Source organism: Parambassis ranga, chromosome 9 (assembly GCF_900634625.1).
Source record: "Parambassis ranga chromosome 9, fParRan2.1, whole genome shotgun sequence".
NCBI lineage: Eukaryota > Metazoa > Chordata > Actinopteri > Ambassidae > Parambassis > Parambassis ranga.
In genome coordinates, this window is record NC_041030.1 from 4,375,672 (window position 1) to 4,402,759 (window position 27,088).

Sequence of the window (27,088 nt, forward strand, 5' to 3'; positions counted from 1 at the left end):
CTTTCACTGAAAACACACCAAGACAGGTAGACACTTTAATCATGTTTAATGCATGTACTCGTATACATCTCTAAAAATCAAGAAAATCTTAAGTTACTGTCTAACATCAATGTCTACTTATTGAATGCAAGTTCGAGTGAATACATGACAGAAAAGAACAACCAAGAGAGAATCAAGTTTGAAAAGCGACGCTCTAAGTTAGTCATGCTCACTGATGTGACAAATTGAGGTGGTCTTACTGCCTCTAAAGAAACGATACTAGAGAATGACAACCCCTGACAGTTACTAGACTTCATATCACTGCACAGACACAGGACATCTGTACCATAATCAGCGGCAGCGGACTAAGAGCAAGCTGAGGCGGTTTCAGCCAGCCTGACTGCACCACGTCTGGCATCAGAGGCAGAAGTGCATGTTTCTTAATCTTAGGTTTTGCAAAAAACAACACAAGGAACACTTGGAGCAAAAAACATTGCTTAATAATTGTTTTACAAAGTATGGCCAGACGACAACAGTCAATAAAGCAGTCATATGCAATTATATATCAAAAGCTGTTTAGTTGAGAGGACCATACATTTGATCCAAAGAAAGAAGACTGGTCATGACTGATCATTCAAATCCAATCTCTTGTGCAAAGTGTTGCCTCCCACATCTCTTACTTTCCAGGACTGAATGTGAATAAATAATTGATTCTCTGAACAGAGAAAAAACCTTCAGATTCTAATGAAATGCTGATAATCTATTTCCTAACCAACAACATCATTAATCTCCTTGCATCTTTAGAAACTCATTTTTAAAAAAAATAGACATGGCTTTACCAGCCGACTATTCCCTTTATCTATAAAAACGCACACAGCAATATATACAACTTTGAGGATACGTTAGAAAGTAGATTCTCTTTGATCTGTAGGATCAGCGTAGGTTCCCTGCCACCAAATCTACTGTGGGATAACTCCCATTTTCAGAAGAGAGGATTGTCACAGGAGACATCTCCTGCTGCAGATTTGTGTGTTGTTGAATGAGACTGCACTATGTACAGGAATGCAGCTGACAGACAGCCTGAGTGATGTGTGTGTGTGTGTGTGTGTGTGTGTGCTTGCACTCAGAGTGGATTAAGGGTGTCCTGTGGGTGTCTTATACCTCCGGCCAGCATAAGTGGATTCAGACTGATGACTGATCCCACACCTGCAAGTCAAGAACAAGGGCAAAGTTTAGACGCTGACACGATGACATGTTCACACACAGGTGAGCTCGATGATTTTTACTTCAAGTGAAGTAACGGAAAGTGCATTTGTTTGGTACTACTTTCTGCAGTGGATGAATACACCTTCTGACTATTGGGTAGTTCTGGCAGCAGCATAGCGTCTGTGGGTTGTGAGTGTTATTGTAGTCGAGGAACATGTCACCCAATATAATACACAATGTGTGCTACAATATAACTTTCAGACTATATTATAGTCGTAAATAGTAGTAAATACATTTTGATAGTAAAATAAAATGTATAAATAAATATGTTAAAAGATTCTGCTGACACTACTTTGCTCCTCTCCTTACCTTGTTAACAGGTGCGAGCTGTGTTCGTACAGAGCCAGAGTGGAGCCGTGTGCTGTCCCCAAATCTCCCTGGAGACCTCTCTCTGCGGCTGTCCAGCACCCTGCCAGGCGACTTCTCCCTGTCCAGGGGCCGGGCGGGTGACTTGTCCCTCCTGAACTCGGTGCGGCCCTCCCTGTAACGGTGCGGGGTGCTCGGCTCCCGGTGCAGGCCGTCATGGCTGCCGGGGCCTGAGGTCAGACGCTTGGTGATGTGTTCTGTGTAAGTGGGCGGGCCTCGTTTACTGGGACTACTGTGGAAGAAAAAGACAGACAAAAGAAAACAAAGCAGCAGCTGACAGTACTGTCAGGCTAAGAGGGGATTTGATGTTTCAACAGCAGAGGGCACTGTTAGCCTGTATAGTGTGTGTGTGTGTGTGTGTGTGTGTGTGTGAGGTTTGACAGGAAGTCAGCAGACCCTCGGCTGGAGCCGGTCCTCTGCAGCTCTCCTGACTCTCTGATCAGACTGCCCTTACAGCAGATGACTCGCAGCTTGTTCTGGTATGTCGAGGCCAGGTAAATGGCTCCGGATGAGATAGCCGGGCCCAGGTACCGAGGGTTTGGGATGTCAAGGTGGGCCAGCACGGTGGGACTGGAGAGAAGGACAACGATGTGAGAAGTACAGCAGAACAGCGGACTTTAAACATTTGATAGAAGACGTTTCTGTCTGTCTCACCCAAGAGCAGCATGACCCTGAATCTCAATGACATCCAGAGAGTTGAAGTAGGTGACAAACAGGTAGGGCTCTCTGTAGGCTGCACCCGGGGACAGGCACACGACTGGTTAACATACCACTACTACCAATAATAATAATAATTCATATATTTTATTCACAGAGGAGATGTAAGGTCCCCTAAACCTTTTTATTTTTTAAGAAAAAATGAATTCAAAATCTCAAAAATTGGATTAAAAGTGAACACTTACCAAAAGACAGAGGCAGGCGGCTCCACTTGATCTCCTCAGTGCGGCTCCTCCGTCCGTACGTGTCCACAAACACTCCAAACTCTGCCAGAAACATTTGCTGCTTCATCTTTCACTCGCAGAGCCACACTAAAAGATTCTCTTGCAATAATACAGCGATGGCTCAGACAGAAGCAGAGAGGCCTACCGTGAAAACACAGGAGGTATTCCTCCTTCTGCAAACTGCTGGCCACCTGCATGATGGCGATGGGGAAACTGTGAGAGGACGCTGCAAACACAGCTGAGGCCAGAGACACGTCATTCTTGTCCAGGAACTCTGCAGCAGATAAAGCAAACACTGTTTGTACTTTACCTCATCATATTATCTTGTGATTCTTGGGTACCTGACATATGAAGGTCTACTTTACCTTCGAGCACAAACTGCTTCATTTCAATCTCGTAGAACTTGTTGGTGCCGATGATGATGCTGTAGCTGGTCAGGTGGATGCAGCTGCAGGGCTCCAGAGTTTCAATTTCCTGTGGTGTCAAGAATTTAGAGGTGAGTATGAGACCTACCCACCTTCATGTTTCAAACATGCTATGCACTTTACTTTGAAAGGGAAACATTACAATATACATGACTGCTGCAGTTCGTAGCCTTCAGCATCTTTCTCATTGTTTTCTGCGTCCCACTGCACGCAGGACTGTGCTGTATTGTGCACACATGTAGGTGGCCGCACTCACCTTGCGGATGCAGTATTTGTTAAGATTGTCATTGTAGCGCAGGACGGTTATTTTGTTTGGCATTGCAGCACATATAGAAGGCACATTGTCTATCTATGAAGAGAAGCACATATGTCATGTTTCTACAGTTCCACCAAAAAGACTGAAGGTTCACAGAGCAGAGGCGGACATACTCTCCCAGCAGCGAACAGATGGCAGCCCTTCACCGTCTCAAAGATGTAGGGAGCCAGCTCAGACTGGCTGGGCAGGTGGGACTGGGCCAGAGACTGCTTCACTCTTTTAATCTCCACCAAACACAGTGCTCTCTCATCCCCTGCAGCACGCACACACACACACACACACACACACGATTATTCACCTCTGAGTCACTGTGCCCCCCTGTGTTACAAGATGCAAGTTTTAGCAAAGCTATTAAAATGGCATTTTAATGATGCATGATAACAGAGGCTGAGCAGGCATTTATCATCGACTGAAAGTGATGAATCCTACCAACAATCATCAGCAGTTTCTCCTGCTCTTTGATGATGTGGATCTGAAAGACTGATCCCAGGCCAGGGATGTGAGTCAGAGAGTTCTTGATGACATTCAGAGCATACAGACCTTCTTCAGATCCCACCAGAACGATCTGCAGCACAGCAGAAAAGCACACAGCATAATTATTCAGATGAACATGGTGACATTTCAACATGTGGCAAACCTTGGCAGGAAGACCCGAGCATCTGCGCTGCGCTCTGTGTCCCTTCATACATTTGCATCATTTTACCTGTTAATACAGCTGCTGCTGTGGATCAAAGTGTTTCAGAAATACAGTCCAAATATGATTATGTCATCTCAACTGATACCTGATCAGTGAGTGGAAGGGTGCAGTTGATGTCCAACCTGTCGTCCCCCTCCAGCTTCAGGAGAGAGTTTCCCAGCAGCTTCTGGAAGAGAAAAGAGAAATGAGGCGTCAGCTGCATCACAATCTCAGCGCCAGCTCAGGGGGAGGCAGCAGAGGAGGAGGACGGAGGGGGCCGGGCGGCTGCGGGACTGGGCGCAGGCTCACAGTGTCAGAGGTGGGACCAAGTCACAGGTCAGTTCACAAGTAGAAAGTGATTCAAGTCTTCAGGGTTCCCCCTTTACCCACACGCTGTTTATTTCTGAGCATCTAACACTTTTGACGTGCCGCAGAGTAAGAATGGAGGAAGACATTATCCAGGATTAACACAATACTCCGTCAGTAATAGTGACTGTATCTCCACTGAAATGACAACTATTAGATGACATTGGATAATAATAGAGACAATAGTGTATAATTAAACCAAATGAATGGTCATGGTTGTTCAGGCTCTGCCAACAAGTCAGGTTTGCACAACATTATGATTTTAGAGTGAGAAGTCAATTCAGAGAGATGACTGCAAAAGACATCATTAGACCTTTACCACCAAAAGTTCCTCCTTTAGTCCACATGGAAGCCAAATGTAACGAACTTCCCTGAAAGCAGGCTAAGAATATAAAGACGCATGTCTGGACAGCCTGAGCCATAACACCTCAGTCCACAGCTGTGCACACACACACAAAATCTGGATCCTATTAATAAAACTTTGGATGCATACTATTGTATCTAAAGGCTAATTATAGCTCACGTTAAATACAGTTAAACACAGCAAAGGTTTATTCTTGTGCCACATTTAAAGAAATGTTTCAGAGATATGATTATGAGCACACTAAACGGACAAACACAACCAGACAAACCAAGGCCTCCTGTCGCAGTGCACTGGCATAATAAATGGCATTAAGTGCCAACATTCATTACTGCAGGACTTTTATGTGGTGGCTGGGGGGGGGGGGTTGCATCCTCATAGATGCATATATAAAGCCCAACATATTCAGTCTTACAGTTTAGCTGAAAATGCAGTGCACCGCATAATTCCAGCAACAATTTACTGTTAATATTTGAATTTTTAAGCATCTCTTCTATGTGTGTTGAACTTTCTGAGGCCACACCTAAACTAAAGTTCCATCTCCACATCAACATTTGTCTGTCATGACTTTTATCAGCAATCACAGACCAGAAACAAATCAAATCTAACCTGATTTTACATGATCAACAGTTGATGAACAAATTAAATAATTCCTGTTTGCAAAAACACTCAAGATCTATCAACTGAACTCATTTCATCCTCTGTGTGGCCCTATGGCTCTCAGCTGAGTCAACGTTAAGTGACTTGAGTCCCAGTCTCAGGAGAGTGTGCAGAGCGGGCATCAGGGTAAAAACAGATGAGTACACAAGCAGGTAAAATCCTGCAGTCTGATCCCCAGCCCTCTGGCTGGGACGGCTGCAGAGGATCATCCCAAAGATGATCAGACACCATGGGGGGAGTTTGTGTACTGTGGTTATTAAACAGGACACTCAGACAGGGAAGAATATTTAACACAGTGGATGTAGCAGAGGATAGTGAAAGTGAGGAGTGGTGGCAGCAGGTGAGGTGAGAGAACAGGGGGAGGAAGAGATGACCAACTAACACAGACACATGCACTACTGCGTGCCTTGGACTGTGTGCGTGCGTGTGTGTGTCTATGTCTATGTAACTCTTTACCTGGACCAGAGGAGACAGAACCATTTGTCTTTTGGACACAGCAGCCTATGTGTGCAATGAAACCCAATGGAAGCCAACAAAACATGCCCATATACCGGACATACAATGTGGCGTGATGAAAAAGCAACAAACGGGTGAGAAAGACAAAGAGAGAGGAGAGAAAGAGAAGAGAAGAGAAGAAGGGGACAGTTAACGACACAGAAGTGAAACTGGGGGTTCAACCATTAAACTGTAAAACTACAAGCTAAGCCTTAAAATGGCAATGATGTGAACAGCCCCCACACACAGTTAACCATCAACTTTATGACTGCAGCCACAGACAGTTATATGTGACCGCTTGTAATGGTTTATGATTCGAGCCTCTCGCCTGCTCCAGAGATACTCACTGCGTCAGCCTCGGCCTTCTCCCGTGAGGCTCGGCTGCTGGCCACCACAGACTCCATCACAGCCACCCAGCGCTGTTTGTCTGGGAAACTGGGCGCCATGAAGTAAATCGCCTGACCAGGCCAGCAGGGGGCATGACAACGAGACTCCAACTTCAGGACGTAGGGCACATCTGACCGAGGGAAGAAAAGGAAAGACTTGACTTAAGAACTGATGCTTTGCCTTATTTCATTGAGGACAATGAAGACTTAACTGTCTACCTGACTTGGCAGTGTTTGGTAGCTCAGATGCTCCAACTGCTCCATGAACCACCACCTCTCCATCGGACAGACACAGGTCAAATTCTTCCAGCGGCTTCACTGAGTCTGAATAACAACAAAACAAACCAGAATTAGACTGGATGCAGTGTTCTGAGGTTCCAGGAATTATCCAGACAGTGAAAATGGAACCTTCTCTGGGCTCTATCTCATAGATGGACACTTTAGTCCCATCCAAGACCACATATTTTCTCTCCCAGCCCTGGCCACGTTTGCCATTCCTGCAAACACACAAGAGAGCTGCATTAATGTGAAGGAGATGAAACTGAACCATCTATCCACAACAACTCCAGTGCTGCTAATAATACACAATATATTGGCGCTCATTAATCTAATCAGCGCCCCTGAATCTAAGCATCTGCACGTTTCACTGCTTATTTAGACTTGCTTTCATTTGCCATGAACCATTTTAGAACATGCTACAACAGAAGGGCTCATAAGACCCCTTGGGCAAGGTAACACCAAAGGTAAGTACTCAGTATGCCTCAGATTTCAGGACGGTCCATAGACGTCACCTGCACTTTCTTCTGCTGCTGTGTTCGTCTGTCTAGTTATAGGGCTGTACATTGAGTGCATATGTATACAAACCAACTGGTACAATCAAGCTCCTATGTTACATCTGATCTCTGAATGCTGAGATGAGTTGGAGAATTCATCATCGGTGTGTGAAAAACAGAAAGAAAGCAGGTGGCAGGAGGGGCTGAATGGATGTGGATCTACTATTATGTGTAGTGGGATCCAAAATGTCCTAGTAATTGGTTCCTATCAATAATAACCTATTCTATGCCGTTCGAGAAAGGGACCCTGACCAATGGCCTGTATGTGATGAGCTGGGTGTGAGTGTATCGTGTGCACATGCAGAATGTGCCACCACAGGTCTGTCCTCGGTCTGGTGTTGTTGACCATCAAAGAGCATGACACCACAGCTTGTAGCTAACCTTGGCTGTTTCATCCAGCCCTCCAGGTGCATGTGCCCGCCGGCCTCTTTGAGCTGTTGTCCCGGAGAGCTGCCTTTGTCTCGACACAGGCCCTCAGACAGGTGCAGGGAGCAGTCGCTGGACATGCCACATGTGGCTGGAAGGCAGGGGGAGCATTTTGGGTGGCACAGAGCATGACATTCTGAGGAGAAGAAAACATTTTTAAACAAGTGACACACAGATCTGTGAGACCACCAGCCTAAAAGGAGGGGTGTATCTTAGCAAGGATTGATAAAAGAAAAGTATGAAGTTAAAATAGTAGTTAAAGTAAATACAGATTAGTGGTTTCAGGTCGGTCCCTGTGAACACATCTGTAACTCACCAAGACAGGTAGCTGCTTGGCGACCAAAGTGCACAGTATCCAGGCACACAGTACACTTGGCAGCTCTCATGTTGAGTCCCACTGTGAAGCGGTGAGGGGTGTTGTGGTGCACCACCCTCTCTCGCTCTCTCTCTCTGTCTCTCTGACTGTCCTTCAAACGACGGCTATACTCTGAATACATTCAGGGAACACAGTGAGGGCAGGCAGCTCCAGTATATATGACTCTGTCAGGTACATCCATCACTTTTAAAATTCAGTGCATCATGCCATACCATCTATGAAATCAGTTTAACAAAAAAACGTTTCCAAAAGAACTGTAAGATGTTTAGCAAAATGCATGTGCAGGGAAAATCTGAAGACGAAAATGCTGGAAAACAAAATATTGATTTAATCAATCCCTTTTTCTGCCCACTCACTGCTGCATTTAAAGGCATTATCCAGTAGTAAGACTCTCCACTGCGTACACACTGCTGTTTGCAAGTCTACAAGAAAGCCTCCATTACTTAAAGAAAACATGGTTCTGATTGCCTTGATTATTTTCTTAATATGTGGAATAATGATCCTTATCTGTAAAAATCCTGCAGTACTGCAGGACACACATGTATAGTAAAACATCAAATAGCAGGGTAAGGGGGACCAGTTGTGATTTACAGCTCTTTCAATATAGCAAACAGAATGTCCACCCTGAAATCAATCTCCTGTGCCGCACTGGGCATGTTTCCCTGTCAGCTGTTGTTACATTCAGGTCAGGATACATCTCTGGCCTCACATTCAGAACATTTATAATGTTTTTAATTTTAATGACAATATTTTACTGATAAGTAGTTATCACGTTATTTTACTCTACCTCATCCATCCCAAAGTGAAGCTGCTAACATGGGTTTGTTTTATATGTTTCAGTAAAACAAAGTACAGTAATGGATGCTTAGCTTGGTGAGTTTAAAAAAGTGGGACATGCCATATAAAATGATAAGATGATAAGATTTAAACTGTCAAAAATCCATTCCTATAAACTCCTATCTAACCACTCAAGGTGGAAAGTTTTTGTAACACGACCTCTGGAGGCTTGTAGACAAACCCTTTACCCTTAAAGGTCGACTTTGGGTTCTGTTTTCAAACATCCCTCCTCCCGACAAACATGCCAAAGAGATGGCCAGAGAATCAATGTGGGAAAGAAGCAGTGAGTACAATGCTGTGAAATAAAGGGATCATTTTTGATTGTCCGCTGCTCTGATGTTCTAAAGCATAGATAAAAACACACACCTCCCCCAGGGAAGGTTCCACATTGCCCAATTTTGTGAAGTATGCGCCTGAAGTGCACACTTCATCCTCTCTGCTCTGCCTGAGTGTGTGTGCAGCCCATAAGCTGAACAGACACACAGCATACCTGCAACTCTGTGTACATCACCCAGTCTTAACCTTAACTCTTTAATTAAAAAAAGTAATAAGAGACTGGATAATACCTTTAGTTCAGAGTGTGGGTTCAAAAGGTCACATAGCCTTTTGTGCAATGCAGGGTTCATCATACAGAACATCACTCATACACAGATCTCTCTGTATGAGGTAAAGTTCAGATGGGATCGTAGTGAGTGAAAGAATAGAGCAGGTTTCTGCAAATCAGATTGACTAAGCTTCAGCAACCAAGAGAAAATGCTTCAGATTTCTAAAGCTGTGCACTGAAGATTATTCAGCCTCACCTGACGACCTGGTGGGATCTGACATTTTATAAAAGTGCAGAGCTTTTAAAATCTGGCCTGTCAAAGATGTGGATGTGGCAAAGGAGAGATAAGAGACCACATTGCAGAAACCAGGAGTTTGGACAACTTACTTTCAAAAGTGACCCTCCTTCTCTCTGAAAGGTGTGTGAAAAAAAGGACTGTAAGAACCTCATATAGTATTATTCTATGGAAGTGAGATAATGTATGTGTGTGCAGGTAAGAGGCTGCGTGTGTAAGGTATGAAGCCTATGAAGTGTGTCTAGTCGAGAACAATAAAACAAACTACACAGAGTGAAACACCATCCTTCACTTACCCTCAGGTGTCGGTGTCTCCTTCCTGCGTCCAGAGTTGGAGGGTGCCAGGTTGGTTGGTCCCTGCTGGTGCTCAGGAGACTTCACCATAGAAGACATGATGATCTGCTGCCGCGCTGTGGCTGGGTTTGGAGTACTATTATGATCCTTATATTGGAGTGCTTTGTATGAAATGACAGATTAAGTTAAATTGCATTGTTTATTGAATAAAGTATTGGCAGTTTATATTAAAGTGAATTCATCTGTAGGTCAACATCACCTTCTTCTCTCAGAGACCGCAGCTCTGCTCTCATTTTTTGCAGAGCCTCTTCCAGCTCAGAGCAACGAGCGCGCTCTTTGTCCAGAGCTGCCTTCATGTCGCTGTACTGCAGAGGCACCGGCTGGATGGGAGGCACAGGAGAAACCTGGCCTTGCCCCTGATTCTGACCCTGACTTTGGGCCTGGGCAGCCATGGCAGCAAGAAGATCCTCCCGACGGCGCCCAAACAGACCCTGCAGACACAATGCAGATGCAGAGACAACAACATGCAGTTATAATTGTAGGAATGATTATAATAAATACAAATTCAATAATAAAATCCGATCTGACCTTTTTCTTCTTGGATCCACCATGTGCCTGGGCCTGGAGAAAGTCAATGAGCTTGGTCTGCTGGGTGATGGTCCCCTCCATTTTCACCTTCTCATGAGAGTATACAGCCTGCAGGTGGAGCTAAGTGAACATCACTACAGCCATGAATTTCCCCTCAAGTACTTCATTTCACACAGAGAGGGTGACAGAGAGACAAAGAGGCAGGGAGGGGAATGCCATGGGGTAAAACACAGTGTGTGTGTTTGTGTGTGCAGGGGCTCAGAACAGTTGGGGAAGAACAAGACTAAAAATGATACAAAAATTCGACCCCAGTCCTGGGGTGACTAGGAAGGCCTCATAATCTCTGTGTATGTGTTGTTTTGTTCTACGTCTGTGTATGTGTATGCATGTGTGTGTAGCAGCACCTGGATGTTCTCCAGCTGGTATTCCAGGTCGGTTCTTTCAGTTTTCAGGAGGTCAGTCTGGTCCAAAGCGTCCTGCAGCCCCTGGGTTAGACGGAATATGTGTGTCTTCTGGGCATCCATCTGCTGCTGCAGTTTCTCTTGCTGTAGAGAAAAAGCAGCTGTTCCATCACTGTCTGCATGCTGTGACTTTGGTACTCTTTACAATTGATTGCTTTCAATAATGGCACTCGGCTAAACATTTGTTTTAAACATACAAACAGAAAATCAAGTTTCACACATATAATGCATAAATCAGCAGAGAGCAATGTAAGGAAATGCTGTAACCTCTTCCAGGAGCCTCTGCTTCAGATCTCTCTCACTTTCTAGCTTTTGCTGCAAGCTGCGGGCGTTCATTTCCAGCATGGCGTGCTTCTTCTCCAGATCATTCAACTGAGCAATGAAAGCAGAAAGAGTTTGCTTGACATCTGTTAAGGCAGTAAGTTAAGTAGACAAAACGCAAAACACTTGATTCACTTACAGTGTCTGCAAGGCTCTCTGCTTTGAGTTTCTGGTCCTTGAGGGCCTGCTGCAGGGCCAGGATCTCAGCTTTATGCTCCTTCACCGCCTGCTCCACAGCTTGGCGAGACTCAGAGCTGCGCTGGTCTGCACGAAGCCTAAAGTGCATAGAAAACCTTTGTTTATGCTTGAATTTGATCTAATTTATTACGTTTTCACACCCTTTGTTTACCACTGTGTCTTGTATTTGTGCAATTGAGAATGATTCTTTCAGATGAAAACAAAATACACAACTTTGTTTATATACTTTCTATCCACTTTTCATCACTCTGCCCTGCCTAAATCAACTCAGAAACTATATTTAAATATTTCCCAGAATACCTCATGAAAACTCTGGAGAATCTGCTCAAACCTGTTGCATTCAATGTGTGTAGGTGGAAAGAACCACAGCCAACAGTAAGAGCAACAGAAACATTCTGAGAAAAGTTTTTTTATTCCTTTGAAAAATAAAAGCTAATTTCTGAATTGTAGATTAAAAAAAATGTTTATGTACACCTTCATGTATCTAATGTTTGCCGAGTTGCTATGGTAACAAGAAACCTGCCTCACAAATAAACTGTGAGGCAAAATATATGCCTAGTGATACACAGTGTGTGTCACCTGTTCTGTTTCTCAGTGTCCAGCAGTCTCTGGATCTCCCTGGTCCTCCTCTCTGCCTGGTTCTTCTCATCCTCCAGCGTGGTCCTCCAAGCATCCCATTGTCTTTCCTTCTCCATCAGCTCATCATTCAGGGTCTCAAGCTCCATTACCTGTTCCTCCAACATGGTGCATGTGGTCTTCAGTGTCTCTAAGTTCTGGTACAAGAGCATTAAAATCAGATGAGATACGGTGCTGTTTATGTTGTTTTATGTCTGCATGTGCCATCAGTTTTCATAATACCGTTCAAAACAACAATTATTAAAGGTTATGTGGAGTTATTTACATGACATGTTTTTTCTCCAGGCCTACACAAAGCTCTGCGTTTTTTTCTTACAACACACTGCTTTAGACAAAGCACTGCAAGACAAATATAGCTTGTGCCGGTGCTGCGGCAACACCACGGCCCTCTGAAGTCCAACGCTTCCACAGCTGACACGACCTGGGAGTGATGGGGATGACACATCCCTCCCACACACCACCCCATCCCTCGTCTATGACTTCCATCGCTGGTTACACAACCAGCAGGACTGAGAGCGTTACTGGACACCCACACACATCTCCTCCCACAGGGCCAGTGCACACATCTCATAGCCTCCTCCCGCTCTCGCTCACTCTTTCTCGCTGCATCCACAATACAACATATAACAATACTGAAATACTTGTAGAGTTTCTGCTGCCTGATTCACACTTAACACTGGCAGAGCTGGGAGAAATGTCTAGGTCACCTGTCACAAGTAGACAATGAGAGTATGAAAACCTGGTGTCTGGCTCTGAGTGGGAAGTGGGCAGGGTGAGGCAACCTAAGCTAGAGGAAGGAATACACTGCCTTAAAAAGGAGAAACATTTTTCTTAAAGTTTCAGCTAATAAGTTATATTTTAGATGCACTTTTATGCATAAAACTGACAACTGTCACATAACATGGATGGCTGAGGGATAGATACTCAAAAGTCAGCTGTTTGTGTGTGTTTACTTGCTGACAGACCCTTCCAAGGTGTTACAAAGGGTGAATGGATGGAAGATGACAGAGTTGTGAGTCATATCACACTGTCACACTTCTCACCTTTGTATAGGTTATGTCTGCTTACTAGCCTTCACCTACCTTACCTTTGCTTGAAGGTGTTTTTTGCCCGCCTGTTCCTTGCCTATTTGTTTCCCCTTGCTGACTGCCTGCCTGCTCCTGACCTTGTCTGATTAAAGCGAAAGTCTTGTTTTCTACCTGCCTGTTCTAGCATTGTTGCATTTGAGTGCAGAGCACTAGGTAGATGTATGGGAGTGATAATAATTGATAGTGGTTGGGTAATGGGATGATAATGCTATTAGATTACACTATAATGATTCAAAATTGGTCTAAACTAGAAAGGCATGCACTTTATACAAATATCTGTAACCAGAGCATCAACAGCCAGATACCTGTTTCTGGTTGTTAAGGTGCATTTCACGGTCGGCCACCTCCCTGCGCAGCCGGTCCACATCCTGGCTGAGCTGCAGTCGATCTTCTCTCTCATCAGAGGCCTCATCCAGCTGCTTAGACAAGTAGAAGTTCTGCCGATTCAGCTCTGCATTCTCCTGAGTCAGGGTGGTCAGCTGCTCCTCTAGGTCTGTGATCACCTGCAGAGTGATCAGCACACACAGACAGCAAGTTTGAGGAGATGGAATTATAAACAATACCAACTCTGCAACCATAGCAACTAATTAATTCATGTCGGCTAGGTGTATTTGTGTCTATAGTACCTCCAAGTCACAGTGGGAGTTTTCTGGCCTTTTAGCTGTTCTGTGGATCCCTCTGAACAGTTTAAACAGTGATTGTGCATATGACAGAACGTGTTTTTTCTCCAACAAAACAGTAACGCAGTGTTATTTATGATAGCTGTGTTACCAGCACATCAAAATACAATACCTCAGCCAATACAGCCATGCCAACTCACTGCACAAACACAACAGCTGCATGTGGCCAGTGTTACATCTATTATAAAATAATGTGTCACAGTCTGAATCACAGCAACTGCTGCAGTCTGCCTCAGTTAGCCTCAGCAGTAGTCTGTGTTACAGCGGGGTCGTCTAACTCCTCTAGGTTATAACTGGCCTAAGAAGTTGTTGACCAACCATGCTCTGGGTGAGTTGATCCACTGCTAAGACATTGTGCATATATTGTTCATATTAGAGCTCCTCCACACAAAGACTTGACCTCACACCCCACACAGTCTAAACTCTGCTGCAGCATTATTACATGATGCAGATATCTGGGTTAGTGATATAATGGGGTAATCATTTTGGCATGGTATCTAGGCTGCATATTTAACCCAGGAAGCATGTTGAGCACAGAGCAGGCTAATCATTTCATCAGCATCAGTGTGTTCACTTAATCAGCCATGACTACTCTGAACACTGGCTGATGAGACCGCCGGATAAAAGCCCCTTTATTCTCAGTTCTTAGGGAACATGTGTTCTGTGCAGAACTTCAAGGTGGCAGGGGGGAAGAGGCAAAGCTCTTAAGTACATAAATTAACTGCCGGCTCTGTACTGACTCAGTGCATCCATTTCCCCGAGGCTGGGGACTGACAGCAGCAACTAAATTCTTATGGCGGGGCAAGAAATCAACACTGGAATGGAGGCAGTGGTGATCGGACGAGGGTCTACATTTACTCCACTCACCTGTCAACCTAATCTGTGAATTCAAAGTAAAGCACACACAGCATCCTCAACACTGCTGAATACAAATTGCTCAGTACTGTTTGTGAAGGCTGTGGGTGTCACAGTTTCCCTGATTAAAATTAACATAACATTTGCTGTGCAGTGACAGAACAAAATAACAGAGTAGCTTCTTTTTCACTGAATGTGACTAAACAACACAAGCGTAACATATACAGCTGCAGATGTCCATATGGCAAATTTGCTGGTAACTTAACTTTGAACATATTTATAGATTAATAACAAGACATGAACATTTACAATCCAGTCAAAAAGTAGTCCATACATTGCCCACAACAAGTAATGCATCAAGGAAAGCTACACCTATAGTTACATATAACTATAGGTGTAGCTATATTATACGTACACTATTCCCAAGCGCCATCATCAGTACACTGTCAAAGTAAAATCCTTTCCTAGTCTGAATTATGGACATATCAGTCTGATGAACTTAGAGGTAATATACTGTAAATACAACAGATAGAAAGACCACAAGATCACAACTGAGGCTGAACACAGAACATATTGACAGTGGCGTGAAGCTAAAAAGAAGTCCTAAAGTCCTAAAACCAATGTTAGGAATTGGCAAGGAATTCCTGGAAAAGTCTCCTAATTTGATGACACTTTGACCTACAGTTTCCAAATATTCTAAAGACACATGGATGTTTAGACCAAGTCTTTGCAGTGCAAAAATAGAGTGGCATTTCAAGCACCGCTTGTTGCAGTATTTGGCTGTGTTTTTGTCTGAATGCTGGCCAGCTGAATCTATGGACACTGCTTTCTAAACCATTTGCAAGTAGGAGGATCTCAGAAGTAGGGTAAGGGAATAGCAGTATATGAATTTGAATGTACTGAGATCTCTTAATCATGAGATTTGGCATGATGCTGTCAAGGTTAGTGGGACACCAAGGCTCCCACACCTCATGTTGTCTAACAATAAAATCAATAACTATGCTAGCAAGGAAAAGCACAATATCTTCAAAAGAACACAATATGCAGAAACTAGTTTCTCTTTTTTATTGTTTTGGAATGTAATTTCCCTTTGTTTGTTTCCTTGCAATAACATGTCTAAACAAGCCATTCAGCTTTCAAGCCTGTTGTGACACCATTGCAGGATGAGCCCTGCCTCTGAATAAAACTTGTACAGCTGATCTCCTGTCTTCTTTGCCAACCATATTGGTTGCCGTGTTTTGCCATGGTATCCATGGAACTAGCATTAAAGGACCAGCCCTGTTTCTTAAAGGGCTGAGGCCACCAACAGCTCATTTTCACTTGGAAGCAAACACAGCTGAAACCAGACGTATGTAGAATAAATGGTGTATGTGACATTTTTTAAGTCTGCCTTACAGACCCTACAGTATATAGTATTGCATATAATTCTGAATGTAGTTTACAGTTGGGACACATAATGATGTCACAAGAATGGCTTCATCTTTGCCCCCTTTTGGTCACATAGTTTAAATTGTGTGAATAAAATAGCTGACAACAGACAGTGTTGTAGCAGCCATGGAAACAGGTTGGAGCTCTCATCCTGCTTAGTGGTTTATTTTCACACAAAAATACCAGAAGAGTTTAAAATCGATGCACCTGGACTGTAGCATATTTTCTTTTAAGCAAACTATGGCATAGCATATCTCATCCGTGCTGAAATTATCAAGCCATTAGGGGGAATTGCAAATGTTTTCAGAAAATTATGACACTGATGAATGAGTCTACACAGACATGGAGAATGAGAGTGATGAAATGGAAGATGTTCAAAGAGTCAAATTAAATGAAGCCTGATGACACAAACACATGCTGAAACACGGCTAGGCTATGTGCAATGCCTCAGCTGGTGTTCAGTGCCAGGAGAGCTGTCTATTCCTGGAAAGATTGAAAGAGCAAAAAAAGGAGTGAGCAGCTTACTGCACAGCTGTCTCTCAAGGCATCATACTTGCGCTGAATCTCATCTCTGTGTGCCTAGGAGGTAAGACAAGACAAAGAGGGACACATTTCACTAACAAGTTATATAACAGCAGAGCAGACATCACCTCAGTCCGCCTTGTCTCTCGCTTACTCTGAGCACAGTAATCTCCTCTTCGGCCTCTGCAGTGGTTTCCTCCAGCTCAGTCTTGGCCTGCTGCAGTTGGCTTTCCAAGGCATGGCGAGCTGCCTGCAGGTTGCTGATCTGAGCTTCACGTTCTTGCAGTGACAGGGTCAAATCTGTCACCTGACGTTTAATCTCCAGCTTTTGTTCCTCATGTTCCAGCCCGATCTACAAGGCAGACAGAAAGGGGCCGTTCAGGATCAGACGGGGGAGGAGGCGATTCACCCCAAGGAGCAGTCAGAGACATGCTGACATGACACAGCTCCACAGGGATGAAAGAGCATTACACATGACACTTCACCTTCTCTGACTCTGCCTTGATTCGATGTGCTGTTCTTTCCTGTTACATCTGAATTAAAAATAGGGAGTAAGGCATCACAATAATAGATTTGCACAGAAAAATGTGGCTGATCAATACCAATGTAAATTTGACAAATTCACATTCACATACTAAATTTCCCCACGGGGATTAATAAAGTTAATCTTAATCTTAATTTGTCAAATTTAGTCACTTAGTGACTAGACTTAGTGACAGCACAGTATATTATTAACAAACAGCCATTTCATGTGCTGCACCTGATCCCATGAGGTCATGAAGCACTATAGGTGTGGTGCTCAACTTTATCGAGAAATGCACTTTATACTTAAATCTACTTCAAATTACTTGGCATCGAATGAGGGAAATTAATGAACTGATGAGACTGAAAACTGTGCCACGTGTGTGAAAGCCATCAATCTATGCGCAACATGTATCCTGCTTCATAATGCAGCTTTCAACTCTACCCCTGTGTAATATCTCCTCACCTCTCTGAGCCTAGTTTCCAGCTCCATAATACGGCTCTTATTGCTTTGCTCCTGCTGACTCATTTTCTCTAGATGCTCCTCCAGTTTGGCATTCTGGGCCTCCAGCTTCCCAGCTTGAGACTCCAAGTAAAATTTTTGCTGGCGAAGCTCTGAGATCATCTCCTCCTGGGCTTTCCTGAGCAAAAAGGTTTAATAGAAGGTCATATTACACTTCCAACCAGGTGCTTTTTTTGCATCTGTCCTCTTGTAGCTGACTGGGATAACAATAAAACTTATGGCTTTTATTTGAATAGTTTTTCTTTACATTCCAGGTCAAGCTAAACAAATGTTTTATTTACTTACATATTTTTCTGGGTGTAAATACTGCTGTTGGCTGCCAGTTTGTTTGCCTCAGACAGCTCAGCAATTCTCTGCTCCAGGCTGTTCATCTTTGAGTCCATAGCATTTATGGTCTGAACAGAAAAAAATGTGAAAACTTGGTTTAATGGTGAGTACAGCTTATTTCTTGTGCTATGCTATAATATTATTCCAAACATGAAATATATGTCAGTGTGATAAATGTTCAGATACGCCTGAAATAGTGTCCAAGCTGGTCAGTTCTTACCGCCTTCTGTTCACTGATGATGCTGCACTTCTCCCGCACCTCCTCCTCATATTTGCTCTGACTGGACTCCAGCATCTCCTTATCAGCCATGTCCGCCTTCATCTGGGCCTCTAGCACCTGCTCAATGGCAGGCATCCCACAGAACCATAACCAGGATATCACTTAACAGGACAAAGAATGGTGTGAAGATGACATAGTGCAGATATCCCTGGCACAGCGTACATCCACAACTCACCCAGCTAAGGCATGACCACCAAACATAGCACAGAGGACTTCCTCTAAGATCATTAAGATATGCCTGCTTCTTGTCTTACACAGCACCATAGACTTTGCATATGTGTTTGGAAAATCGAACCTTTATCTTGTCTTCGTAAAGCTTCTCCTTCTGCTTCAGATGAGTCTCCAGACGCTGGGCTGTGGCTTGAGTCTCTCGCAGATTTTCTTCCAGCTCCTACCGAAAAGTGTAGACAGGTTATGTACTTTGTTATAGCTGGCTGCTCTTAAAATGCCCTTCCTAACTATTTTGTGGTTTAAGAGTTATAAATAAGGCACATAAATATGTGATAAGTGAGAGGCAGCCTAGTCTAGAGGATGACTAAATCTAACCACAATCAGTGATGGTTCCCTGCTGCTGATGTCCTTCATCCTGTTTTCAGATACTATTATAATGAGCTCTTGCTGATCAGTGGCGGAGTCTGTAAAAGATTCATTCTTCATCTTGATGTCTTTTTTACCTTAACATACTGCTTTTTTAAAAAGCAGTGTTGAACAGCCAGCGCATTATCAGTTCAATGTTTAAAATCAGTAACCCTGTCTTGGAAAAAAACTTTATTTCAGACATTACCTTAGTAATAATAAATATGCACCTAATAACAAGATGTTTGTACACATGCTGATATTGTCCAACTGATTTTGGCTGTTAAAAATTAATATTTTTTCAACATAACTACAGAGAACATTGTTGTGTTAGTGCATTAAATGTAAAAAATAGCGGCCCTGTCAGTTTTTGTCACTATGGATGGTTCATGGAACACAACATAAACACAACATAGTCCATACAGTGGATACTTGACATGCTCTGAGAGTCCCACTAATAAACAAGGATAATATCAGACTGAAAAAAACGAAATATTTTCTTATATAAACAAAAATCAATGAGTATTACTTTTTCATTGTAAATAAAGAACGATCTGAGGCCCAGTGTCAGGCCTGATTTGGTCTGTGGTGGAAGGTTATACCAGTATCATCAACGATACCATGTTGTAGCAAGAAAAGCACATGTGAACCTAATATTCTTTGCTAGGGGTGAGCAGGGTATCAAATAATGTGGGAAAACAGAAAGTGATACTTAATGATAATTATGTAACTTCTCACTCTAACAGATGCAACAATACTAAGAGGAGGATGAGAGAAAGTCAATCAAACAGTCTGTTTACGCCTACACTAATACAGTAAACAGTTCCGAAGTGTTTGCGTGGTTGTATCATGGCTTTGGAGAAGTTGTGAAATCAGACAAATTAAACTATAAAACAAATGATCACATGTTCCCTTTATACCGTGTGCACAGTATACAAACATAGCAGTTCCAATCCAAGATCATGCATGAGGATAGTGGATGGTAAAGCCGGATGATTATGTAAAACTGCACTTCCTCTGCAGTGATGACAATGAGCTATGTTTATCTCACACCTCCTCTGATTATTTTAGCTCCACACAGGAGATGAAAGGTGGGTTACCAGAATCTTATCTGACATCTGCTGAATCTGCTGGGCTTTGCTCTGGATCTCATCCTTCAACTTAGTCTCTCGACGCTCCACAATCTCCAGCCTCTTCACCTGATTCTCAAGAGTCTTCCTGCCATCCTGTAGATAAACAACAGCTATGAACAAAAGTGGCTGCTTTTTTTATTTTAACCTCACTAATCCACAAAAATGCTATTCAGACATCAGAACATTGCAAATAGATTAAAGATTTACACTTCAAGGAAGAAGTGATGATATACTGTGACATATGCACCCCTTTGGCTTGTTAGTGATGTGCACCTTAGCAATGTTTTTGTTCAATTATTCCAAGTGCTGTGCTTAGAATAACTTATTTGTTACCTTGTGACCTATTACCTTGTGGCATATTTGTCTTACCCCTCATTCCCTCATTTAAAATAACCTGTGCAAATATTTTTCATAACCACTCCTTGATGTGAAGGAGTGGCTTCTTTTTTTAATTTAGCCCTGGAATCTGGCGTGCAAGAAAAACACATGCATAAAGATTTTGCCTGTATTATAGCAGATGTAGGAGCACTGAGCCACATGGATTTCTGAGCAACTGGAGAATCAATTAGTTAAATACCATATGTAGCCTGATTAGCTTCATCACACCAGTCACAATAACTGTCTTTTTGTTTAAGACCACAGATTGTCTCTCCACAGTGCATATAACAGTACTTAGATGCTGATGCTGTGGGTGAGTGTCATATGACTGTTTTGTCACATCAGTGTAAAATCATCTTTGACATTTTGTCTAGTTTTAGGCTTAAATGTATACCCACAGAGCAGGAAATCACATGAAGCAAAGGCGACCTGACATGCTAACATGCCGTCACAGCACAAGTGTTCCAAGACATGTTTATAACAGAACATATGGACTGTTTGTGTATTGCTGATACGCAAGCCAGATTTATTTGTGCAACACTTTTACCAAAGTGGTTTATGATGCTGCAAAGAAAAAAAAACAGTACACAGCCAGTACACGTTTGAGCAAGGCAGTGTGTGTGGGGTGAATATACCTCAGTTTCACGAAGACGTCTGCGCAGGCTGTCACTGGAGTCCTCCTTGTTCTGTAGCCTCTCTAGATCGCGCTCCATGCGCTCTTTTGCTAGTTTCATGCCCTGAAGAAGGTCTGTAGCCTCAGCACTGGCCTTTGATGCCTAGAGGTTCAATCAAGATGAAAACCTCAACTACACAAACACATAGTGCTTTATATTTCTAACATAAAACTGAATATAACATACATGAGGCTCAGCCAGCCTCATGTACTCTTGGCAAAACGGATGGTTCTTTTAAATATTAATTTCTATGAAAAGACAATTAGGGCAAAATTATCTTTACTAATGAGGCAAAGCAGTTTGATTGTTAAGAATAAAGCAGTAACTCTAGTTTTAAATGACAGCTTTATTGTTCTTTGGCCATACTAAATCTGACTGTAGACGACAGTTAAATGGAGGGAGAAAGACTGAGGTAAAGCAGGAGTTGATGCACTCTAAAAGTGTAAAATGCTGCTACATCTCTCCCATTTAGGAGCACATGCTCATATAAATTATTCATTAATCTTCCCAGCAGAAATGTTCTACCTTGGCAAGCTTCTCTTGAAGATCTTGGATCTTTGTCTGCTGCTCAGTATTGGTCTAAAAAGAAAAACATCATTTTATCATTTAATCCTTGTTTAAATCACAACATCCTATTATAACAAAACAAAGGTGAATATCATGAACTACCTTCTCCAGCTTAGTGATCATCTCCTCTATTTCTGCTTTCCCTTGCTCTTTGGCCTGTGAAGATTACACATCATGACAGTGTCGCTACATTAATGCTGTGATTGTGAGCAATTCTCCAACAGACAACATGTAAAAAAAAACTGTTGCTGTAACTTTTGAATCATTAACAGCTTTAGTTACTGTGCAGACCTTCTGCATCCTGTGCTGGTAGTCTGCAGCCTTCCTCTTCAGCTCCTCACTGGCCTGTCGAGACTCTTTTAGCTCAGCCTCATACAGGTCGCTACGGCGACGGGCAGCAGACAGGTCCTCCTCCAGCTGTCTAATGGAAACTCGCATCTCCTCCAGCTGGGCATGGTACTCCTGTACAGAGCAAACAGAGAAGACAGAGAGACAGTGTTTTCATTTATTTATGTATTTTTTATAGGCACAAGTAAATATGGCTGTAATGGTTCAGCAACAGTTAGGGATGCTTCCACGAGTTACGTATATTTTTGATAAAATGCATAAAGTGGAAAACAGCTTGAGTGCTGTTTGACTTGAACCTGAAGAAAATGTTCTTGTTAGAAGCCTCTGCATGATTTATAACATAACAACACACTCATACATTAAATCTTCAAAAGGATAAACCCTTTTTTAAGTGAAGAAATATGGAGAGGAAAAAGCCACATGCTCATGTCTGTTAAGCAGTAATTAGTCACAGCCTAACTGATCTAATTTCAATCACCTCACCTCATCTGTCAGTCTAATAAAAAGCTGCATCACACACAAATTAGAGCAGAGCTGACACAGACTGCATCAGACATGGTGGAAACAATACAAAAATAGTTTTCTGAAGTGGAATGCTGTTATATGTATAAGAGACTGACTCCCTAACCAAACACATGCAGAATACAATAGAGCGGGTCAGGTACAAAAAAAGGCATCTGAGTACACATGGGCATCCCTATCCTATAATTTGGTTCCAAAAAACAGGTTCCTGTCAATGAAAACTCCCTCCAGAGGACTTCTTTTGTGACAACTCAAGTTAATGAAAGTTATAAATGATTTCCAATTCTAGTAACTTTTAAGCAAGAAAACAACTCGGTATAAAGAAATTAAAGACAAGGGAATTCAGCTTTCAACTGTCAGACAGCTGAAGCCTTGTGGAGTGCTCAATCAGTATTACAGAGAACCAATCAACTGGAACATTTCCTGTTGGAGCAATTATGAAGCAAACATATTGTGTTGTAATATAGCCACTGTGGATCATATTCATGTGCAGAAAACACTTCCAAGCAACAAGACATTATGCTCAAAACTCAGATCATTACCCTACAGAGTGAAAACTTTAAATCAATCAATCATTATTGGACTATTGGCTATTATAGGTCAGCTTGCAAACATTATCCACAGCATCATCACAGGCTTATTTATAACTGCAAATCTTCAGAGTAGCTAGTTTGACTTAGAGAGTTAGCTACTCTAATTAGAAAGATTTTTATTTTAAACACTAAAATGTCCAAATATATGTATTGATCTTTTTTCTAAAAGAAATAATTGGCTCTGTGCAGAGTGCCAGCTCTAAATTTCACTCAAAGATATTGTTTTTCCCAGAAAACTACATTTGCTGTACTCCCTAGCACAAAATAATCCCAAAGTGTTATTTTTCAATGTATTTTTTGTGTGTCGTTTAATCAGTTAAGAAAACCTAATATATTTTAGTCAGCTTTTGCTTAAACAGCCAAAAAGGGAGCATTGCATTTTCAGTGCAACATCATGTACATAACAGTGTAGATGGATTATGTGCACACAATGCATACAGGCTTTTGATGGGTTCTAACTCTTGGGCCTATAGTAAGATTGTCTGTGCACATGTTTTTGCAGGTTTTACGGGCTTTGGCACAGACTGCTTCATTTTCTCTAAAAAATGATTCTATCCCCAATCTCTACTGTTTGTTGATCCAACACTGCAAGGCTTCAGCATAAAAATGGTAAACACTGCAGTTATATGACAGAGCGTGGGAGACAGATGCTTTTCAAGATGAAATGCTGGATTTAGCTGGAGTAAATACCCTGCTGATAGGCACAAATGGGTGCAACACAGAGACACATTATAAACATGAGCAGCAAAATGTCCTCAAATTTGAAGATATAGACCACACTAAGTTTATTTGTTTATATTTGTTTGTTTTTTTTCTGCTCTACTCTTTTGCATCACATACATTGGTGTAAAATCAGCAGTGGGATTTCCTATTTTAGGTGACGTCATATATCCAGGGGCTCTTCAAATAAAGGTCAACATTTGTGTGGAAGGGAAAAGAGATGTGTTAAAAAGAACTGTTGGAAGATAGAGGGACTGACACACAGCAAAGGGCCCAAGGTGGAACACAACCTGGGCCGCTGCACTGAGGATTCATGGAGTCCATGGAGTGGACATCTACCAGGAGCTACTACTGACTAAATAATGTCAATACTACTGGGTACTGACTCACATTACCCCAGTCATTGCCAAATGTTGTCACCTGTTAGTGCACATGGGTAAAGGAGTATACACAGGAGAAAGGGAGAGAACGAGCAAGAAAACTTCATGACTGCTGCTTATTGAGTCCGAGCAATGGTAAGATGGTGTCACTGTTGCAGCTGCAGCCTTATGCACGTATAAAACCCCATGCTAACAGGACTGGGCAACTGACTTGTATTTCTAGAAGTTTCACATAAAAATCATGAATAAAGTTTCAAGACGCCAGATTTGAGTTCAAAGACAGTGCTCATGTGAAATGTTAGGGGACTATTTAGGATCACATATAACTGTCTCATGAAAGTTGCACATACACTATAATGTACACTACGGGCATAGGGAGTCAATTTATTGGTCCCAGTGAATGGAGAGAGCTCGTTTTAAAGCTCCATAGTGTATTTAAACTCTGCAACATCTTTGCAAGTGTATGTATCAAATATTAAATGCAAATTTATATCTCTGTTTTTATATCTGAAGCAATGATCATAAATTCTTGTTCTCCAACAGTATGAGCTCAGGCCCCAGCACCTCATCACGACAGCCTGCCCACTGCATCAGTGCTCTCTTCACTCGTAGGTATATGGCTCTCATCACCATGGCAACCATTGCACAATGTATTCAGTGCTTGGAAACCAGCACTAGTGTAGGCTGAGAAAAAAACAGGTTGTGTCTCTATTACCTTTTTAAGAAATAATGCATAATGCCAGAAATGATTTCTCATGCTCTTTGTCTGTAGACCTACACTGTCAGTTGGTAGCAGCTCAGTTGTCACTGCTTGCGGCACTGTGTCATGTTGTGCTGCCACACATGCAAAACAGTGCTTTATACATGCCACACACTCATTGCATTTGGTTTCAGTAATTAAAGAATACATGTACAGTAATTTGCTCCCATCTGTAGTATTACAATGAGATTCACACCTTCATATATTCGACAGAAATAAGTGTAATTATTATTAAAATCAGTGAATATCTTTATTGTTACAAATACACAAACTTTTAATGTTTTTTTCATCTAATGAAATATACTTTTCCTCCTAAAAGTCTGCCATTGGTAAACAAAATCTTTTTCAAAACACTGTATATGAAGTGTGTATTTATATTCCTGATGTAGAGACACTTAAGAATTCTCAAAACATCAATTTGCATAAAGGGTGCTGCAACCTGAAGCATTTCTGCACATACAGTAGGTGTTTAATATTATACTGACTGCACCCCTACATCATGTGCCTGTCTAATTAACACTCACAACCCACACACTCTGCCTTGGTGACTTGACCTGCTCCATCTGACTGTCATAATGAAATACTCTTAATCTGTTTCTTTTGAAAAAGATCATTCTTAAGTTCTGGTTGTGGTTCAATGAAAAGATTCCTCATAGTGATGAATGGGATTTGATTAGCACTTGGATGAAATATGAAAAGGAGTTAATATGCCTTAGAAATACTATATAGTGCATCTCAGCTCTTTGACCTGTGAGACCCAAGATGGCATCCTACCTGCTCTTTGATCTCTTGAAGTTTGTTGCTTTGCTCACGAATGTCATGGAGGAGCTGCAGTGCCTTATCGTCCTCCTGTGATACTTCCATACGTGCCTGTTCCAAACTCCGCTTTAGACTCTGAAACAGAAAAGACATACATTAACAATACATGTGCTCAGTCAGATGTTGAGCGTTAGGGATAAAAACAAACAAAGTACAATTATAGCAGTGACTGCATACTGGATGGTCACTCACACTGCATTCTGTGATGTAAGTGGCCAAGTCCTGTTCTAGGATAGTCCTCTGTGTCTCTGAGGCCTTCAACTCTATGTCCTTCTGCTGGAGCACTGACTCAAGGTCAGACATCTTCCTCTGGACTAGAGAGATCTCTTGCTCAACCTGAAAAAGACAAACATAGCACAGATCAAACGTTTTGATTTTTGAACTCCTTCCTACAGGGTTTGAGGATGTATTCTTATATATGATATATATTATATATGACATTTGTGCATGTGTATGCAAGTGATAGAACACTGTACTTGTGTGGTGGCACATGTCATTGGTAATGATTGATGATAGAATTATATTTGCCATTACAGAGCCTGAGGAGCGATGGAAAGCAGAGAAACAGCAGGGCTGGGAGCACAGTCACAGATACAGTCACAGCACTTAGTGTATGGCAGCACTAACACATCAGAGGGCAGACACATGCTCAAAGGAACAAACTACCACAGCAGGGGTCCACAGCTAGTGAAACCGAAGGGTCATCAGTAGACATGTACATGTGCACATTCAGTGTACACAGAATTTTATATATATATATATATATATATATAAATAAAATAATATAAAATAACAAAGTTATGACTTTGGATTTTCTTTCTTTCTTTTATATTTACCGTAGTTACCGTAGTTATTTGAAAACAACACAAACATATTCTCAACATATTCTGAAATAACTATATATTGTTCTATTTATTAGTTTAATGGATCACACTAGAGGTTTTCCACTGCACTGGAAAGCATTGGTAACCTGAGTAGTACAGCTTTTGTGCAGCTGAGTTTTGTGCAGCTGATGTTATACTTTTAAGATAATGTAATAATGTAATTTTTCCTACTGCGTTAAAAAAGAAACATATATAACTATAGGGCACACCTAAAATCACAAATAGTGATAGTCAGATAGTGGCATGAAGTATGAAGACAAGCAGACAAACACAGATACTCAGCTACGGTGTAACTGACAAACACATGGCTCGTTCCAGAAAGAAAATCTTACCATATGAAGAGTAATACCTGTGACATGTGTCCAGCAATACTGGCTGTTTTGTGTCTTTTTTAAGTATTGAAGATATTTCTTCCCCAAATGAGATGGTGTTATCTATAGAGGTGATGATTTTGGTCACTAAT

General features: G+C 42.1%; 1 protein-coding gene across 1 annotated transcript; it reads right to left on the bottom strand.

The window, feature by feature from the left end:
* Positions 1-927: 927 nt before the first annotated feature.
* Positions 928-27,088, bottom strand: citb (citron rho-interacting serine/threonine kinase b). The gene is made up of 40 exons (XM_028414390.1): positions 26,958-27,088; positions 25,934-26,077; positions 25,697-25,816; positions 21,891-22,061; positions 21,702-21,755; positions 21,558-21,611; positions 20,994-21,134; positions 19,948-20,073; positions 18,567-18,662; positions 18,212-18,328; positions 17,950-18,059; positions 17,608-17,782; positions 16,774-16,971; positions 16,623-16,676; positions 13,440-13,637; positions 11,990-12,183; positions 11,352-11,487; positions 11,159-11,263; positions 10,835-10,975; positions 10,431-10,538; positions 10,102-10,333; positions 9,845-10,003; positions 9,641-9,664; positions 7,813-7,983; positions 7,452-7,632; positions 6,646-6,734; positions 6,457-6,561; positions 6,199-6,368; positions 5,813-5,857; positions 4,076-4,156; positions 3,723-3,858; positions 3,407-3,546; positions 3,234-3,326; positions 2,918-3,026; positions 2,698-2,826; positions 2,514-2,594; positions 2,266-2,344; positions 2,008-2,181; positions 1,555-1,840; positions 928-1,185 (listed from the first exon to the last, which is right to left on the bottom strand). The coding sequence occupies exons 1-40, from the start codon at positions 26,958-26,960 to the stop codon at positions 1,162-1,164; spliced, it is 4,953 nt and encodes a 1,650-aa protein (XP_028270191.1). The 5' UTR covers positions 26,961-27,088; the 3' UTR covers positions 928-1,161.

Coding starts and splice junctions, on each gene's coding strand:
- citb (XM_028414390.1), bottom strand. Junction 12,184..13,439: donor ACCTTAACAACCAGAAACAG/GTATCTGGCTGT, acceptor CTCTTGTACCAG/AACTTAGAGACACTGAAGAC. Junction 2,182..2,265: donor CAGGGTCATGCTGCTCTTGG/GTGAGACAGACA, acceptor CCTTCTCTCCAG/TCCCACCGTGCTGGCCCACC.